Source organism: Gossypium hirsutum, chromosome A11 (assembly GCF_007990345.1).
Source record: "Gossypium hirsutum isolate 1008001.06 chromosome A11, Gossypium_hirsutum_v2.1, whole genome shotgun sequence".
Taxonomy (NCBI): Eukaryota; Viridiplantae; Streptophyta; class Magnoliopsida; order Malvales; family Malvaceae; genus Gossypium; species Gossypium hirsutum.
The window spans coordinates 82,456,816-82,476,224 of NC_053434.1; the positions used below are offsets into that span (position 1 = coordinate 82,456,816).

General features: G+C 33.3%; 1 protein-coding gene across 1 annotated transcript; it reads right to left on the bottom strand.

Annotated features, from left to right (window-relative positions):
* Positions 1–6,194: 6,194 nt before the first annotated feature.
* LOC107910597 (probable pectinesterase/pectinesterase inhibitor 51) lies at positions 6,195–11,310 on the bottom strand. The gene is made up of 2 exons (XM_016838483.2): positions 10,079–11,310; positions 6,195–7,090 (listed from the first exon to the last, which is right to left on the bottom strand). Exons 1-2 carry the CDS (start codon positions 11,007–11,009, stop codon positions 6,405–6,407), a joined length of 1,617 nt encoding a protein of 538 aa, XP_016693972.1. The 5' UTR covers positions 11,010–11,310; the 3' UTR covers positions 6,195–6,404.
* Positions 11,311–19,409: the final 8,099 nt, after the last annotated feature.

Sequence of the window (19,409 nt, forward strand, 5' to 3'; positions counted from 1 at the left end):
TTTCATTTGAAACTAGACTCATTAAGGAGTCTAATAATATAAATTTTATCTTATAACCATTTTTTTTACAATTTATAATGATTTTCTAAAAACAGAACAGAGGATTACAGTGTCATTCTGCGCTGTCTCACACAACTTTAAGTATCTCATTATCGGAAATTTCTTTGCTTACACGGTTTCTTTTATAAGAAACTAGACTCATTAAGATTTAATTTCATGTCTCATTCAGCCTCTAATTAAAATCCATAAATATATGGTGATTTTCTAAAGTCACGTTACTGCTGCTATCCTAAGCAGACTATTTCAAATTACCCTTGAATTCCCAAGCTCAAACACTTAAGAACTTACCATTTGAGCTTAGAACATATCATGGCCACATCATATCTTATTAAATCAACTCATCATGTCCTATTATAATTGAATTTACTCAACGTTTAATCACTTAAAACTTACCTCGGATGTGGTCGAACAATTTCGGCGGCTATTCGATCACTTTTTCCTTTCCCTTATCCAACTGTGGTCCTCTAAGCTCTTGAGCTAATTCAAACAAATTTAACTTATTAAAGTCTCATTATGCTAGCTTATGGCCGAATATGACAAGGAGTTTGATTGGTCATATGGCCACCTTCTAGCTCAACTACACAATGGTCATATGCATTTTTAATCACATCAAGCAATTTAATACAATTCATTCGAACATCAAAAGAAAACCTCAAGGTACTTAGCCCATATATACTTTAGGCATTAGAGTCACATATATATATGGAATCATGAATCAAACTCAACATTTTAGCTAATATTCCCCCTTGGCCGAATTTTCTAAGCCAAGACAAAAGCATCAATATGCTTGCCTGTGACAGCCCAAAATTGACCCTAGCCGGGAAGTGGTTTCGGGACCGCTAAACCGAGTCACCGAAAGGTTTGAATGTGATGTTTATTGTCTAGAATATGTAATCATGAATGTGTAAAAATTTCAAGCTTCGATTTAGTCGATTGCATGTGAATTTAGTCAATAGGACTTATATGAGAAAATTTAAAAATGTGATAGGTCAATGCATGAGGACCTATTAGTGCATGTGGAAGAAAAAGGGGACTTGCATGTCAAATTCCCCCTCCCTAATATGTAGTGGCCGGCCATGCTATAGGTGGAAACATGTCTCCAACATGTTATGCTAGTGATGCATGTTAAGAAAAATAAAATAATAAGCATGGTGATTAAAAAAATGAAAGGAAGGGTGATGGAAAAAAAAATAACATGGTCTCACCCCCCCTTGTTGCCGTGAATTGAAGAAAGAAAAAAAAAGAGTTCATTCTTGAACATCCTTGGCCGAATAGAGGAAAGAAAGGGGGGGAAAAAGGCTTGAGAAAATCGGCTATGGTGGTTGCTAGACTAAGGTATGTTTGATGTTGTCTTTGAGATGCATGCATGTTTTAAATAGCCCATGTTTAAACCTTGAATCTTGTTGATAACATGAGCAATCGGTCATGAGAAAGGGTTCAAGGAATGGTTGTTGTTCATGTTATTTGGATGAGAAATGGTGAGTTTTGTTGTTTCATGTTAAAGTTAGGTGAATGATGATAGAGGAGTGTTTGAACTATAAAAAAAAATAAATCGGCTACCTTGTTATGAGCTAGGGCCGAATGTGGGTTTGGTTGTGTTTGAATATTACATGCTTGGTAGAATGGTGGATGAAGGTGCCGAATGTATGTTGGATTGATAGAGTCTCCAAATTGATTTTATGTGTGTATGCATGACCGAATATACGTGGTCACATGAGTAAGGAAATGAGTTATTTGATATGTGGTAAAAGTTAAGTACTAAATCGAAGGTTGCTAAAATTGCCATTTCTTAGCCGAATATGTGCTTGATCAATGAAGGAATTGTTGAAGAACATAGGTGAACTTGGTGAGGGCAATCGGCCTAGTGTATAAATGATATGAAGATTTTAGGAAATTGTTTTGGTTAGGTGTATGTATGATTAAGTATATTCGGCAATATACTTAAAGTGGGTACATGATATTACATTATAATTATTGAGCTTGAGTATATGGATATGTGTATATGTGGTCATATAATGACATCTTGGTTTGAAAATTTAATGATGTGTGATTGCCGAATGTGATAAATAAATTCATGTTATTGAGTTAAATATTGAATACTCTTATTTGTATTATTTAAGCTCAAGAACCTAAAGAAGAGGCGTCCAACAAGGGGAAATCGAAGGTCATCGAGTAGCCGACTCGGAATTATTTTACCCAACATAAAGTAAGTCATTAAGCATGTAGTGGGTAGTATTTCAAATGGTCATAATGTGTATGTATTGATGCTGATTGGAATGAATAAATATACATATATATATATGCATGTACGTATGTGATGATGAAATTGTTGAATGAATGAAAAGAGGTAAGATGTACTGAGTTGTTGATCTCGGCACTAAACGTGCGGGATAACCATTTATGACCATGAGATGGGCGCTAAGTGCGCGGGATTAAATTGTACAGCACTAAGGGTGCGATTTGACTATGTTGCACTCAGTGTGCGAAATGAATATGATGCACTAAGTGTGCGAATTGACCATGCGGCACTAAGTGTGCGAGTCTGACTATGTAGCACTAAGTGTGCGATTTGATTACGTGGCACTAAGTGTGCGAGTTGATTATATAGCACTGAGTGTGCGGGCTCAATATACATTCGTGAATTTTTATGGACACTATGTGTGCGACACTATTGAGTCGATCGCGGACAGCGGGTCGGGTAAGTGTCTTGAGTACGTGGCTAATAGGTGCTATGCTTATACTTGGTGTTGAGCTCGGTAAGTTCGAACCTATGTGACTAATATTCTTGAAGTCACATACATAAGTTTTATCGTAGGATGGGTGAAAGGCCGTATAGTCGTTTGATTGTAACGAAAACAAATCGATTTATGAAATTGCTTCAATGTCCTATTGATGAGTATATAGAATGTGAATGCATGAATTGATATGAAATTGAATTGATAAGTTGGAGGAACTATGGTATGGTTCGGTATGGATGGAGTAAATTGTCTCGTTCCATTTTGTTTCCTCTTGTGATAATGTTGTTGATAGATGGTAGTGCATTGCTTATGACTTACTGAGTTATAAACTCACTCGATGTTTCCTTGTCACCCACTATAGGTTGCTTGGACTCATCTATTTTTGCGGGGTCGGGCCGTCATTGAAGTCATCACACCGGATAGCAAGTTTTGGTACTTTCTTCTTAGTGTGTTTAGAAGATCATTTTGGCATGTATAAGCTAGTACGTTGTGTTTGAATTATGGCATGTAAACTTTAAGCCATGCGAAAATGGCACGAATGTTCGATTGAATTGGATCAAGGGTAGGCATGAAATGGACCTAGTTACTTTCGTAACAGATGCTGGCAGCAGCAGTGTCATGAGATTGAAAAATCACTAAAAATAGTGGGAGTGGAATTAATTGATGAATAAATTATGTAATCGAAGCTCGATGAGTCTGCTTTCATGAGGAAGTAACGAAAAGATCAGATGGGCAGTATATTAAGAGATAATCAGATTTTAGTGGGACAGGGCCAGAACGGTTTCTGGATTCCCTGCTCCGACTTTGGAAATTCATTATAAATTAACCAGAGATAATTAGGGGTCGTACCATATATGTGCAGATTTCTCTCTGAGTCTAGATTTCATAGAAACAAACGGCAACAGTATTGAAGCCCCGTGCAGGGAGATATCCCAGTCGTAATGGGAAAAGGTCAGTGTAGTCAACCCCTGCAACTTGGGGGACTTTGACTAATAAACTGTACTAATTGGCCCAACCAAAAATTCTAGAAAAAAATACATAGATGGGCAGATGAGTCTAGTTTCTGGGAAAAATTACGAAACTGATTTTCGAGTTACGAAACTCAAGATATGATTTTTAAAGCGGCTAGTACACAGATTGGGCAGTGTCTGGAAAATAAATTTTGTAAAGGGGTTAAAGCCAGTTAACACCTCGCGTTCGACTCCGGTGTCGGTTTCGGGTTCGGGGTGTTACATTGCCTCTAACCGAATACATGCAACACCAATCTTCTTCCTATGGTCGAATATGCATGTCTATGTTTAGGCCGATTATATACTTAATACCACACATAAATGGCATACATTTTACTAACTAATGCATTACATATTATTTAACCATGTATATCACCGATCAATTTCATCACAATTTCACTTAAGCCTATTCTCAATACAATACATCGTGCTCAAATCATTATTCAAGTTCAAATTCGGCCAGCACACATATACATACTAGCAACTATGTATTAACATTGCATTTCATACTATAACCGAATGTATAGCTCATCGAAATATATTTATTCATGTTCCCTTAACACATATTGGTCAACTAGATCATGCATTATTCTTTGGCACATTTGGTCATTAAAGCAATCACCTATTTAACTTTCAAGCATTTTTATACTAACATTTCTCCCAAGGCCGAATTTATATACAACCTTTAGTACTCATTTAAAGTTTATATTTTAAGTAATTAATATACACAATATTAACCAAATATCCATTTACTAAGCATTTTAACAAATTTTCCTTCATCTATCCACACATTCGGCAATCACATAATCAAACACTAATCCTTAACTTCCAAGCCAAAACAACTAGCAAATTCAACACATCCAACATAAATTTCCATGCTAATGACATCAAAACAACTACTAAGAATTTCAAGCTCCTTGGCCGAATTTCAATCTTCCAAAATAACAAAAATTTGAGCCATGAAATAGGTAGAATTCAAACTAACCATTCAATTTATGCATGAATTTCCAAGAGTAGCATTGTACATACCTTGATCTAGCAATCTCCTTAGCTGAAAATTTTAACAATAAAAGGAAATTTCTTCTCCACCTTTTCCTAGCTACGGCAATGGAGGAATAAACCAACTTTGGTTTCTCCTCCCACTAACACATTATTTTTATTACCCATACTCTTTTATTCATCTTTAATTCATCTAATACATTTTTTATTACATATTTCTCACCACTAATAAATATAATAATATTAACCCATGCATATAATGCTCATACTTATAAGCTTGGCCGGCCACTAGCATTAAAAGTGGCAAATTGGCATGCAAACCCACTTATTTGCATCATTCAATAATTAATCACTTAAAATAAGCCACACATATATTCAAAGCTTCTCACATAAGTCCTTTTTATTTAGAAACACATTCAAATTGACAAAAATCAAAGCATTCAAATTTCACACATGCATGATCACATATTTTAGACATAAAATATTATATTCAATTATTTCTGCAACTCGGTTTAGCAGTCCCGAAACTACTTCCCGACTATGGTCAAATTAGGGGTGTTACACATCTTTTGTATTTAGCGAGAAAACACATTTATTGTGGATAGTGATAAATGTGATCTATTTCTCTTACTTCATCGTTTTCATTCATTTCATATTATTGGTTGTACATTCAATTCATTTTTTGTTATCTCAAGCTAGTGAAGAGACCAATTGAACATATATAATTAAGGCTCAAATAATTTGTAATTAAGTTTCGACTTTTCACCTATTAATTACAACATTATTTAATTATGGAGTAATTCCAATAAAATACCACAACTGAACTCTCCCTTATTGTATACCATACTGAAAACTATTCACTTAATACTCGTCCGATGACCTTGTCATAAGTGTGTTAACCTTATGGGACATCCTTAATCTTTTTAGGTTAAATTTATTCTCTCAATATGATCATATTTTATCTTATGGTAATCATTATATTTTCCTTAATGAAAAGTTAATTAGTAACTAATAGTAATTAAATCATTTATCTCTAAAACAAATGACTAGTAGCCATGTTACTTTTCATCTATCATGTAATGTTGATGCGATGAGATGATATCGTTTACCCTTTATTGGGCTATAAATTTCACTATTGTGGAATGATGCTATATCATGCAAAAGCTGTATGCCCAACATGTCCAATAATTATAATTAATGTTTACCCTTTAAACAATGTTAATGTCAACCGCACAAATAATCAGCTGATTACTTTTTTAAGTCTTGATTAAATTAGTGAATGATAAAAAGGTTTTTTCTTTTAACAATCTCATTATAAGTTCTAACCATATCTACTCTTTTTTAACACAATACTTAGAACTACACATAGTCACTCTCAACTCATAAATAGTAAGATAATGCATTTTAACGGACTTAAATTCATATTCTCCTGCATTGACAGCAATGTTAATGTCAATCGAATTAATATTCAATCAACATTAAATGGTTACAAGTTTTTTCTTACACAGAATATTAATAAAAAATATATATAAATTATAAATGCTGAAGTAGATTATAATTAAGGAATCCAGGTAATATGAAAAAGAAGGGGAAAAAATCAATGAGATTTAGGGATCCATTGATCTCCTTGGATGAAATTCTGAACCGAATACGTAGGTACGTGCTGCGATGGAATTTGGGTACTCCACGGAACTCTCTTGGACACATCAGATCCTGGTCCCGAATTCCTAAACTCTCCATAGAAAACTGTTTTCAGCCCAACGTCGCCACTCCATGGCATCCATCCATCTGGACTGATAATCTTCTCCATTTTACAGTTTATAAAAATCGTCCTTGAATATTCCTTCCATGGCCTTCCCAAATAATTCTTGTGCACTTCCGGATTCTTCTTGTAGTATCTCATGTACTCTTCAGTTCCATTGATTACGCAGTTAAGGAAGACGAGGCCAGTTGATTGAGCCGGATCAGTTCTGCCATGGGCCGTCACGGCATTATTCTCACTGCTTTCTGGATTTGTCTGTCGAGGACCGACCAATATTTCACAGTCCTGGAACACTGATGCGGAGTTTCCGAAGATGAAGTCGACGTTGCCTTGGATGCGGCAGTTTTTGTAGAATTGACGGAGTGACTGAGCGTACAGAGTATCTTGATTGCCTAGGAGTTCACAGTTCTCAATGACGGAATGGTCGCTGTCTGATCTGAAAGCCACTGCTTGGTGGGCATCGGAGCCTGCTGTGTTCCTGATTGTCAGCCCGCTCGCCATAAAACCATCCCCAAGTACTCCTGCAACACATCATCATGACAAAATAAAATGAAATCTATGAAGACAGTGCAAACTTTGACTCTCATGTGGCGGTGCATAGGATAGAAGAGAAATTTTAAACACAATTTAGATAGTGAAATTAATGGCACATGCACGACAAACACCTTTACAAATTGCAAACAGAAATTAATCATTGTCTAGAAAAAGGAACCTAAACCGTGTGGTTGGCTGGTTTTGCAGAAAAGCTCAGGGTCAAGGTAAAACCAATTCATGTTGAATGAGATTTTTGCTAAAGTTAACACTTGTCCAGTATAGACATTACTGACTACTGCTGCTGTTAACTTGTTTTTTTCCGTGTTCAACTTTTTCTTTAATTTTTTAAATAAATATTAATTATTTAATATAATCATTAAACATAAACAAAAAATAATAAAATACAATTCGAAACTCGAAAACCAAAACACCAAAACTTCAAATCTATAAATCGAAACTCAAAAACTAAAACTTAAAATTTTAAATTTGAATGTTGAAACCTAAAACTAAAAAAAAAAGTAAAATAATTATAATTAATATTTTATTATGTTTAATAAAATTAATAGTATTTATTTTCAAGTCCTTCAATTCTTTTTACATCAATGATAATGTGTTATTTTATTATTAATTGATGGTGCATAAGACTTATACATCGATAGTGCATAAAATATTAATTCAATCTTATACCCAAAGTGCACATAACAATATGTCATCTATTTATATATATACACACTTAGCAATGTGAGATGAGATTTGCATCTATAAAATTTATTAGAATGTATAATTTATAATATATAGTACAAATTCTATTACATATGTATATATATGAAACCCACATATTAAGAATATAAGTGTGCATTTAAAAATAGCATATAATAAATAGTTAATGTGTAATGTTTGAAACTAACACATGCAATATGTACACTATTAAAATAAAAAAATAAATTAAATTGTGACTAAAATGAAATTTAAACGTATAAATATATTATATTAAGAATATTAACTGCACTACAATTATTTATTCATCAATCTTGAGTTAATGTCGAAATAACTTGTAATACTAATTCAATCACATCATCAATATATGCATGTACTAAAGTATGTATAATAGCATTAAAAAGTGAAATTATATTTCAAGATGAAGTTTTGGTTCAATGGCAAAATAAAAATTTTATTGACTCAGTTATTATAAATTCAAATATCACTATATACATATTATTTATTGATTTTTTAATTAAAAAACTAAATTATCTTTAAATAATAGAAATTATATTAATTATAAAAGAACATTTTAGTAGTTTTCTCAATCAAATTGATGTTTGGTCAACTTATGGTACTAATTCAATTAAAAATTTCAATAATAATATAAATATATAAATATATATAAATTAATTATTAAATAAATAATTATAAATATTAAATTTAACGATTGAGTATTAGTTTAATTCATATCATTATTGTTTCAAGAAGATAATGGATTTAATGTGATGAATAGATTATGAATTATATAAAATATTTATAATACTAAACTTTAAAAATGATATAGACGTAACATGTATAGGTAGACATAGTTGCATTAATCCCCGTTTAAGGCATAATTATAATGACTTAAAAGTACTTTTATCCTATAAAACATATGGAAATGGAAATTTTGACAATAAAATTGGTCTCTAAACTATACTGCTTTTTTTAGGTATTTAATTTTTTTTGTCAGAAATAGTATTTAAACTATTTTTTTATTATCAGTTTTAATCTAACTATTATTTTCGGTTTAAAAAACCCATTTGATCAATCGTATTGCGCCATTTGGCATTTTTCTAATTATATAAAAATTCTTGTTTTCAATATAAATAAAATTAATTAAAATATTATTTAATATTATGTTTTTTCACTCTGTCCCAATATTCATCTATCTTCATCATAATCTTTTGCAATTCTTGTATTTTCATCTCCCTTTTTGGTATTTCTACATTTACCTTTTACAACCAAAATTCTAAACGTTAACGAACTAAACAAATCATTAACCTTTAACCTGCGTTGCTCATGAATGTTTCAAAGTACAAAGTATGATTTTTAAAAAAAATCTCTACATCACTAGATTCGATTGTTCTAAGACATTTCCAACTTCAGGTTTTCCTCTAAAATTTATAATGGTTCAGGTTTTTTTTAATCAAATCTAAAAGTTTTTCACATTTTAGAGTTTTCTTTATTAAATCTAAAATTTTCATTATTCTAACTTTAGAGGTTTGCGACCCAATTCTCTACTGCAATTTTCATTTTTCTTTTCTTTTAGTTTTCCTCGAAAATTTGACAACTCCATTTTAATCAAGTTTGTGAAAATCTTTGGTGGAAGATTAGGAAATTTGAGTTATATTTGCAAATTAGATAGCAATTCAGCTATGAGTGCAACCATAATTACCAAACCAAATATTCTATTGCCACAATTACAATAAACTATCAGGCATAGATAGAAGAGAAGAACCCTATGATGGATAAAATGAAGATACAAGGAAGAAGATTCTGGCAAGAAGGAAGACTGGTGGCTAGATTGTTTTGCTGAAGAAGAAAATATTATGTTTTTGAAAAATGATAAATTATTTTTTGTTAATATTAAACTTAATTTTTTATTAAAATGCCATCTAACACAAAGTGATTGGTTGAATTTTTTTTTACGGGAACTAAACAACCTATATTTTTTATTAATAATTTAAATTTTTTTTAAATAACGATATTTTAAATACCATTTTTTAAAAAAACTTTAAATACTTATGTGGTAATTTTTTTTTAGAATTAAGATAACTTTTGTGGTTGACTGATGGTGTGGGTAAATTTTCTTTTTATTTTAATTGGTTAAATCCTATATTTATGGTTGAATGTAATAAATTAAGAAATTTAATATTATTTTCTTTCTTACTAATAATTTTATTTTTCAAAAATAGAAACTAGAAAATGTGAAGTAAAAGGAGAGGACTCACCGACTGTAGCGGAATTATAAGTATTCATTCCAGGCTGGTGAACATTTAAAGCGCCGGTAATAATGGTTTTGCCCATCCCTTCCCCCAAAAACACCACATTTTTCTTCTCAAACGGGACCCTAACCGTTTCTTCGTACACCCCTTTCCTTATTTTTATCACATATTGATCCCTCCCCTTTTTGTTATTAGGTGCAGCATCTACGGCCTCTTGCACCGTCTTGTAACACTTTCTATGGTTTTTACACACCGTTACATCCACCTCCAAATTTAACGGGAAACCTCCATTAAATCTCAACTCCAGCTTCCCACCCGACCCCTTCTCATAAAATCCGTCCCGTTCTGTTTTGGGCGGGGTCCATAAGGTGGTGTCCTCCCCGTAATTATCATAGGCGACCATCATGCTTAATGCGTTGCTGCTATGATGTACTAGAGAGTCCAAAAACAACATGGTGTCAACAACCAATTTGGTGTCATTTACGTACTTGAGCGCCCCCCAACAATTTTGTTGGTAGCCAAGAGCCGCGCTCATCCATGCACGGGCATCTTTTATATTCCCATGTGTTAACGCATAATGGGCTGATTTGATGCGGTAGCTTGAGTAAGAAAGGATATCCAAACAGATGGTGGCGATATTGGTGCGGTTAAGGTTTCCCTTGGAGGTGTTAAGGATGGATTTTACCATGGATTGTCCAGTTTTGAGGTTGTGGTCAGAGACAGAAATGGTGGATTGGATGATTTGACGGGAGGTTGTGTTGGGAGGGAGGTGGGATAATTGTGTTAGGGAGGTTTCACAGAGTTCCGCGAAGCGGGTGGCCTGACATGCATGGTAGATTTGAGATGGAGTTGATTTTTCATGGTCGTGATGAGCGGAAGAAAAAATGGCTAAAAAAATGACGAGGGAAACGGGAAGAAAAATATGAACAACGGACATTTTAAAAAAATTAATTAAATGAGAAAAAAATTATAAGGGAGGATATTTTAAAAGATCGTAATAGCAGCTATGGAACATAGATCCTGGAAGATAAATATCAAAGCACTTAACCTTCAAGGACAAGGAAGAGTTGGTTTTGAGGTAAGCTTTTATGGAGGATTTTTTTAGGATTTAGTTACGTTAGGTGGCGAAGATGTAGGCATGTCTTTTAGAGTATATAGCATTTTAATGGTCTAATTACCCTCATCTCTGTACCTCTCATTAAATTTCAGAAATTTAGAGCTATTTTTATTTAATGATTGAAATTCAATCCTCAACGCCTCACATTATTTTCCCCAAATTGGATTATGTTTTTTATTTAAGATGTAGGCATGACAAGTTTTTTTTATTTAAAATATACTATATTATTTAATTTAATGAAATTTCTTTGATGATATTATAATTGAATTTCATTTTATTAAATAAAAAAATATCAAAATTAAAATTTTAGATTAAAAATATATTAATTAAATTTCAAATACATGAAAAATATAAAGATTAGGAGCGTATTAAACCTATTCTAAATTACTAAATAAAAACCCTTCAACTATTTATTTTTTATTTTACTCAAATAAATGCTAAAATTTTATTTTTAAAATGCAATAAATTTATATAATAAGAGTGTCAGGAATAAAAAATTTAGATGAATTACATCATAGCACACCATAATGAAATTTTGTATAATAAATATATTTATTAAAAGTTTATGAAAGAATCAAATGATGCTTCAATTTAAATGGTAAAATTGAAAGCTTGATATTCTTATTATATTTAGTTCAAATATTATAAGGTGTACAATTTTATTAATTTATAAAAATAAATATATATATATATATATCATTATTATAATATAACATCTTTTGGAAAAATAATAGATTTCTCAAGTCGAGGTTTGATTATAGTAAAAATAAAAGATATAACAAGTTATTTAATTAATTTCATAAAATTGAAGAGGTTTTTTTTTTAAGTGAAGGAGGAGGAGGAGGAGGAGGAGGAGGAGGAGGAAGAGGAGGAGGCACTTAAAAATTAACGAGGAAGTTAATAATTGATGATGGTAAGGAATGTTTTACATTTTTGGAATGCGAAGCCAACAAAAGTGAATTAATAAAGACAACAAATGGTAGTCATGAGCTTGGTTTTGTTTCACAGGAATGCCACACAGACCTTACTTTCTGAAAGTTGTGTGATATTTAAAATACTTCATAAGTTAAAGTGATTTTTAGTTTGGTTCATATTAATATTATTAATTATTATCTATATAAGAGAATGTAAGTATAAATGTGTTAAAGTGTATTTATTTTTTATTTAAAAATTAAAAAATTTATGCTTAATTATAGACATTATATTAAAAAATGAATAAAAATATTATTATATTAAAAAAACGAGTTGGAGTAGTAAATGAAATTTATTTAAAATTTAGTTTGGATGATTCAAACTTTCAAATCATAAATCTGAATGAATTCTTTATAGAAAAATTCGATTCTACTTTTTTATAATTATATATTACAAAATTATGTTATGATATTCATATTTGTATTTACATTTATATAATTTATTTTATAAAAATAAATATATAATTATTATAATATAAATATTAAAAATATAAGTTATATATTCATATTTTAAAAGTAATAAACTTAAATAAATTTTTTAGTAACAAAATTAAATTATTAAAGATTAAATAAAAATAAATGTTCTAATTTTTTAAACAAAAATATTTACGTTAACAAAAGGGCATTGTTAAAAGTAGAAGCTACATAACTAAATTGGTGCATGAGATAGTGCTTGAAATGGTGGTCACTCCTTCATGCACTATATGAAAAACAATAATCACATAAAATATAAGAAGATGATTACATAGTTTAGTTTCCCTACATCAGTGAACCCAACCTGAGTGAGAAATATGCATTCTCTTCAACAAGTATAAAGGGAACTTACTCAATCACACAACCTGTGATCGTTTCCCTCACCCTTACACTTTAAAGATACAATACTCTCACCACTATGATCACCTATTGTGATCACAACAAGTAAAACCACAACAGAAAATTTTACTAAAAGAAGCACTCTTACAAAATATTCTCACAATAGATTCGATGCCTAACTCTTAGTACATCTTCCTAAACAAGTCTGTCAAATATATAGACTTTAATTTCAAGACTTGCTTATAATTGAAGATCTAATATAATCCCAATAAAACTATAATACCATAAGAATAATACAATATAATAACAACATATGAAGTAAATATGAACTCTTGGCAACTTATAAGTAGAATCACAATTCAAACCAAAGTCCATAGTCCAAGTGATTACTTTGGAAAAATTTGGTTCAAATCAATTACCAATATTTAAATTCCCAAGCAGTATGATATTCCATAATGGACCAAATATTCAACATACAATCGACATAGCCCAGATATAAAATTCTGTTGGGGATCAACCCGATTAAGCAATGAACAAGTAAACAATAGAGGAAGAAATTGAGAAATTGAACACACAGATTTAACATGGAAAAACCCCTCCAAAGAGAATAAAAAACCACGGGTAAAGATAATTTTACTATAATGACAAAAGAACGAAGAGTACAAAAGATGGAGATAAAAAACTAAACCTCGAAACCCAAAAACAAAGAATCCTCAAAACGTAAACACAAATTCTCAAAAAGTGTTATGAGTTCTAATCTTTAATGGGTGTTTTCTAAAGTTGTAAAAGAGCTTATTTATAGGCTAAATTCATAGGTCAAATAATAATAAAGTAATCTAGACTAATCAAAGTTCAAATGAAACAAATAAACAGAGTTTAACTAGGGGATTACCTCTCAAATTTGATGGAAATATGAGTCATACTCAACAAATCTCCACCTTGTTCATATTTCTACAATGCCAAAGCCCGCCACGGACCTAACTTGAACTATACAAGGAATTAACTGAGTCAAATATGTGCTTTAGAAGCTAGAAGACTTTTAGCCTTCGACTTGTGCACTACCAAATCAAAACTAAACCAGGTCTGATTTTCATGAACACAGTGCCCTAACGTTTCAAAACTTACATCCAAAAGAGAGCATCTCTTCAACGCAATGGTCATACCTTTTTCCTTCCTATAACCAAGTTGACTCCATTCCAAACGAGTTGACTTAGACTCTATAACTGGCGAGAGACATTTGGTTTCATCGGTCACTATATGTAACACCCTTAACTCGTAACCGTCGCCGGAATAGGTTAAGAGGCATTACCAAACTTATAACTCAGTCTGAAATGATAATTTATCAAATAGTATTACATTTCAGTAAACATCACTCATTCACATTCATTATATACTTAAATCAAGCATACAAAACCTTAATCATGCATTCGGGACTAAATTGATAACATATAAAAATTTTTGAAACTTATAAAATTTTCAACATTTCAAATATCACATGCCGTGTGAACAGGTCATGTGCCGCACAGGGCTAATAGACACGCCCGTGTCTTAGATTGTGTGGAAATAAGGAATACATACTGACTTGTGTCACATGGCCGAGAACACGCCCATGTGCCAGGCCGTGTGAAAACTGGAGAGGATACTGACTTGGGTTACACGGCCAACCACATGCCCGTGTGCTAAGCCATGTGCCATTTAGGGGGGTATACCAACTTATGTCACATGGTCAATCACACCTCCGTGTGTGAATCCATGTGACGCGCACGGCCAATAGACACACCCTTGTGTCTAAGCCGTGTTAAACCTGTAGGGTATACTGACATAATTTATAGGGTACCCCAGGAGATGCACAGCTGTGTAACTTAACCGTGTGTCGCACACGGCTGAGACACACGTCCATGTCTCTACCCTTGTGGACAAAAATAGGCCATTTGCAAAGCCATTTTGCCACCTTATAACACAAGCATTTACAATCATTTTTTACCACATTTTCATAACCCAATTGGCAAACATTTCATAACCACTTCATATACAATATGTACCAATTCAACTTGTTATGCAATTACCTATTTAATACCATGCAATATCCATTCATCTAACAAATGCATATCAATAAATTACTAGCATATTTTCATTCAAAAATTTCCATACTAAAACTTACCATATTCAAACACACATATATACAACCAAAACATGATACCAAATAAGTCAAATCATATGGCTTAGCTTATACACAAAAACATACCAAAAATCAAGTTGTCAAGTATCATAACTAACATCATTTAAACTATCCTATACATGCCATATTTACATATATTCATAAGTTCAAAATACCAATCGAAAATTGGATACTGTGACGTGAAACTCCAACTTGTCCGGAACAAGTGAGCTAACGAACCTCTATAAAACATAGAAAAAGAAACTGAGTAAGCTTATAGCTTAGTAAGCCCTATAATTCAGAATTAAACTTACCATTTATACATAATCAAAGCAATATAAATATGCAACCAATTCAATTAACCAACACCTAATCACAAGTATTCATCAAATGTTAGTCATTGTAAACATACATGAAATCATCCATTAATACAATGCTTCTTATCTTTCTAGATTCATATATCATGTATAACATTAATAACATTTATAAACCGTAACTCATTTATATAACATTATTTAGGCCCGTTGAACCTATTACAACTTCAAAGGATAGTCGAGTGAACAATGTCAGTAATCTGTCAACTTATCATCATACATGCTCTTTCGAGTCATGGTCGGTAAGCTCCTCCTGAGCTGATAAACAGTAAGCTCTATTGAGCTAAAAATGGTAAGCTCTGTTGAGCTGAGCAATAAGCTCTTTTGAGCTAAATTGGTAAGCTCCAATGAGCTGAAACAGTAAGCTCTTATGAGCTGTGGTGAGTCCGCAACAAATACAGGAGCTCCACCAATACGGTAGTCCCAGTAACATGTCACTCGTATCCAATGAATTCAAATAGTTCAAATGTTGTAACGCCCCAAAAAGCTAAGTATTTATTTTTGTATGTTGTGTTACACAATTGTGTATCTGCTTCAGTGGTTGTGTGCTCTAGGAAGTGTCTGAGAAGTCTTGGGTTCAAGCTTAGGCTTATGCAAAATTTTGTGTTTGCATGGATAAACCCTTGGCTCTAAATAGCAGGCTCTTAAATAAAAATGGGTAAAACATGTCATAAAAAGCCTGCTGGTCTAGCGATGTGATCCAGCTCGGGTGGTTGAGTCGAATTCACATAGTTGCCCGATCGTAAACGAGAAGAGTTGTTCATGCCTCAGTTTTGGAAGTTGAAGTGAATGGATAGGTTTGAACAAGCGGAAGGTTTGAAATAAGTGTAAGAATAGTGATAGGTTCGGCTAAGGGTAGAAAAGATGGTTGTTGGAAAGGTGGTTCGGTTTTGGTGATGAAAGAATTTGGGAAAGTGGAGATGGACTAACGAACCTAACGTTAGGAATGATTTAACACTAAAAAGTGTCACCCCGATTCCTATATTGTTAAGGTGGAAAGATGGATAGAAGGATAGGTGAATGCCACACCAAGAATGGTGATAAGTTCAAACAAGGTCGATTGACACCACTAGCACAGACTAGATAAGTCTTTCGAAACTTGAACAAGATATGAGAGGAAGCAACCTCACAAGAACAATGTTTATTCAATAATTTGGCAAAAGTCCTTTTACAAAGAAATAAACAAACTAAGAATACACTAGAATATTCTAGAATAAAGGCTTAGCGCTAAGCCGAATGGTCAAGTTATCTAGCTTAAAGGCTAAGTAATTTAGCTAAGAATACACTAGAATATTCTAGAATAAATCATTAAAGGGTTAAGTCCACATTCGGCTGATTGGAACTTCAATGGGCAGCTTCATGGTTAAGCAAAATTGACTTGGATGAATGTGAATGAATGGCAGCTTAATAGCTTGTCTAAATTCATCCATTGATTGATTAGAGCATTAAAGAAGTGTCTTTTGGCCGAATAGACACCTAGGGAAGTCATTTGGGCAGCAAACGATTCATGGATCAAGAACTAGATGTATTCTCCCATTCGTTGTAGCTTGTTGTCCATGCATCTTCTCTTAGGCTTCATTCATGAATTGAATTTAGAAATTAATTTGCAGCTACCCTTTGGCCAAATAAGCACTTAGGAACACCAATGGTTCATCCACATACATTCAGCCATGCATGGAACTAGAAGAGGGACTTGAATCTGGCCGTACATGAACATTCATTAAATGCTTTCTATTCATGTATGTGTGACGTCCAAAGTGAATGTATCTTCATGGATTCGTTGTATCATCCAAGTAGGAATGTATGGCATTAATCCATATACATGTATCCAAGCCGTCCATGAACATGAACTTAATTCCCCCAAACATTGAAGCGAAACATGCATGAATTTCCCAATGCATTGAACTTGTTCGTACATGCACCTAGCTTTTAATGTACCTCCATAATCGACTGAACCTACAAAGACATGAACACATTTAATTATATCATTTAATAATAATTAAACAGCAACTAACAACTTAAATGACACTAACTAAATTCAGACATATTAATTAAAATCCAACTAGCATATTAAATTCGGCTAGCTCAAATAATAAAAAATACTTAATGGACTAATTTGAGCTAGAGAAATTGGCATGAGCTATAGCAAATTTAATTAAAAACAAAGTTAAAACTTAGTTTATTGTAAAAGAAAAGAAATGAGCTGAAACGAGCTAAAGTCGAGCTCAAACGAGCTGAAACGAGTTCAAGTGAGCTGATTGGAGTTGAATAGAGCTGGGAAAGCTGGAGAGGAGCTAAAGTCGGCTTGTAAAAGAGTGCAATAAGTCTTCAAGGAGTTGTATTTAGCTTCTCCAACATCTAGGGCCTTGTTCTCTTCCAAAATGCGCATCACCAAGACTGATAAAGTGTCTTGAAATTGCTTGGTTCGAGCTTGAGTCATGGGGACTTTTGAAAGCTCGATTAGTTCTTGATTTGCATTCGAGGATGCCCCGAGCATGCTTACATCTTCTAGGGAATAGTGGTGTGTTACTGTTTCTAGGAGACTTGAGTTTGAGTCTTGCTGGGTGCAAAGGGTGTTTATTTTGTTGCTCTTACCGTGTGAGTGGTAGAGGTTGACCGAAACTTTGCTGGGGCAGTGGAGTTTGAAATTGGTGGTTGAGGAGATTATAGTGGAAAGGTTTTAGGAGGAAATCAAGGGATTTTGAAGGAGGGGAGTGTTAGTACCGATTTTGGACTCCCAACACTCAGAATTCGGCTCTGTGACTGTCAAGTGCTCTCTATTTTGGTGGCTAACCCTTTTTGCTTCATTTCATTTTTGTTTGAGGCCAAATGCTACCTTGACCATTTGGGTATTTTTTTTCTGCATTCTTTTAGATTTTGTCTTCCCTTTTTACCATTTCTCTACTGTTAGCCAATTCTCTTTTCATTTATTATTCTACCTAACGTGCTCATACTTGTACCCTAAACTGAATACATTCTTCCCCTCTTAATCAGTTCTGTGCCATCATCATCCTTTTTTGTGTAGTGGTCGAATATCCCTTTCTCTTCTCTCTCATTTCCTTCGGCTTTTATCGAGCATCCTTTCTTGTATTGTGAAAACCGAATGCACCTCCTCTCATTTCATTCTTTCGGTTCTCTTTTCTTTACACTTTTATGTTGATTAGTCAAATATTCCATCACAGATTTGAGTGCTCAATTATTGTTTTCTTCCCTCTTTCTGTTGTGATAGTCTATTATACTTAACACCCTTCTATGTTACCGATTTTTGCTAGGGAAGTGGTTGTATTAGCCTTGCTTCTGTCAAAACTTGCCTTTCGGCTTCTGTTGGGGGTGTGGGCCAAATTACTTTCCTCCTTTTCTGGCTTAGCGCATTCGAAAAGTACTATATACTTGGTTCAATGGCTTACGTGTAGGATAATAGTTAACAAGTTGTGATTGGGTTGCAGGTGGTCTTTGAGGATTGTAAGCGACTTCTTGCAACGGTTTTAGTGTGATCGATCAAGGTGAGTAGTTGGTAATCTCTTGAACAAGTATTGGCTAGGGTTCCTTTCAACTCATTTGTTAGGTATTTAACTAAAGCTTCTATTTCTAATAGGTTGGAGTGCTCGTGTGGTAAACTGAACGCATAAATGAGGCATTTGATCGTAGAGGCCACCATGAGCGTTTTCATGGCCTTAGGCTGCTTTGAGCCATGTTGGGCCAAACGGGCCGTGTGGGCCCCACACAGGTTGTTAGGCCAAGCTATGTAGTTCACACGGCTAAAGCCATTTTTGGGCTTTGTGGGCCTCATAGGTGTGCGGGTCTGCATTATGGGCCTTGGGCCCATTTTTCACTGTTTGACTGTTAAGGTTGCACGGGTCACCCAAGACGACTGTGGACCTACTGTTGGGTCGGTAAGTATACA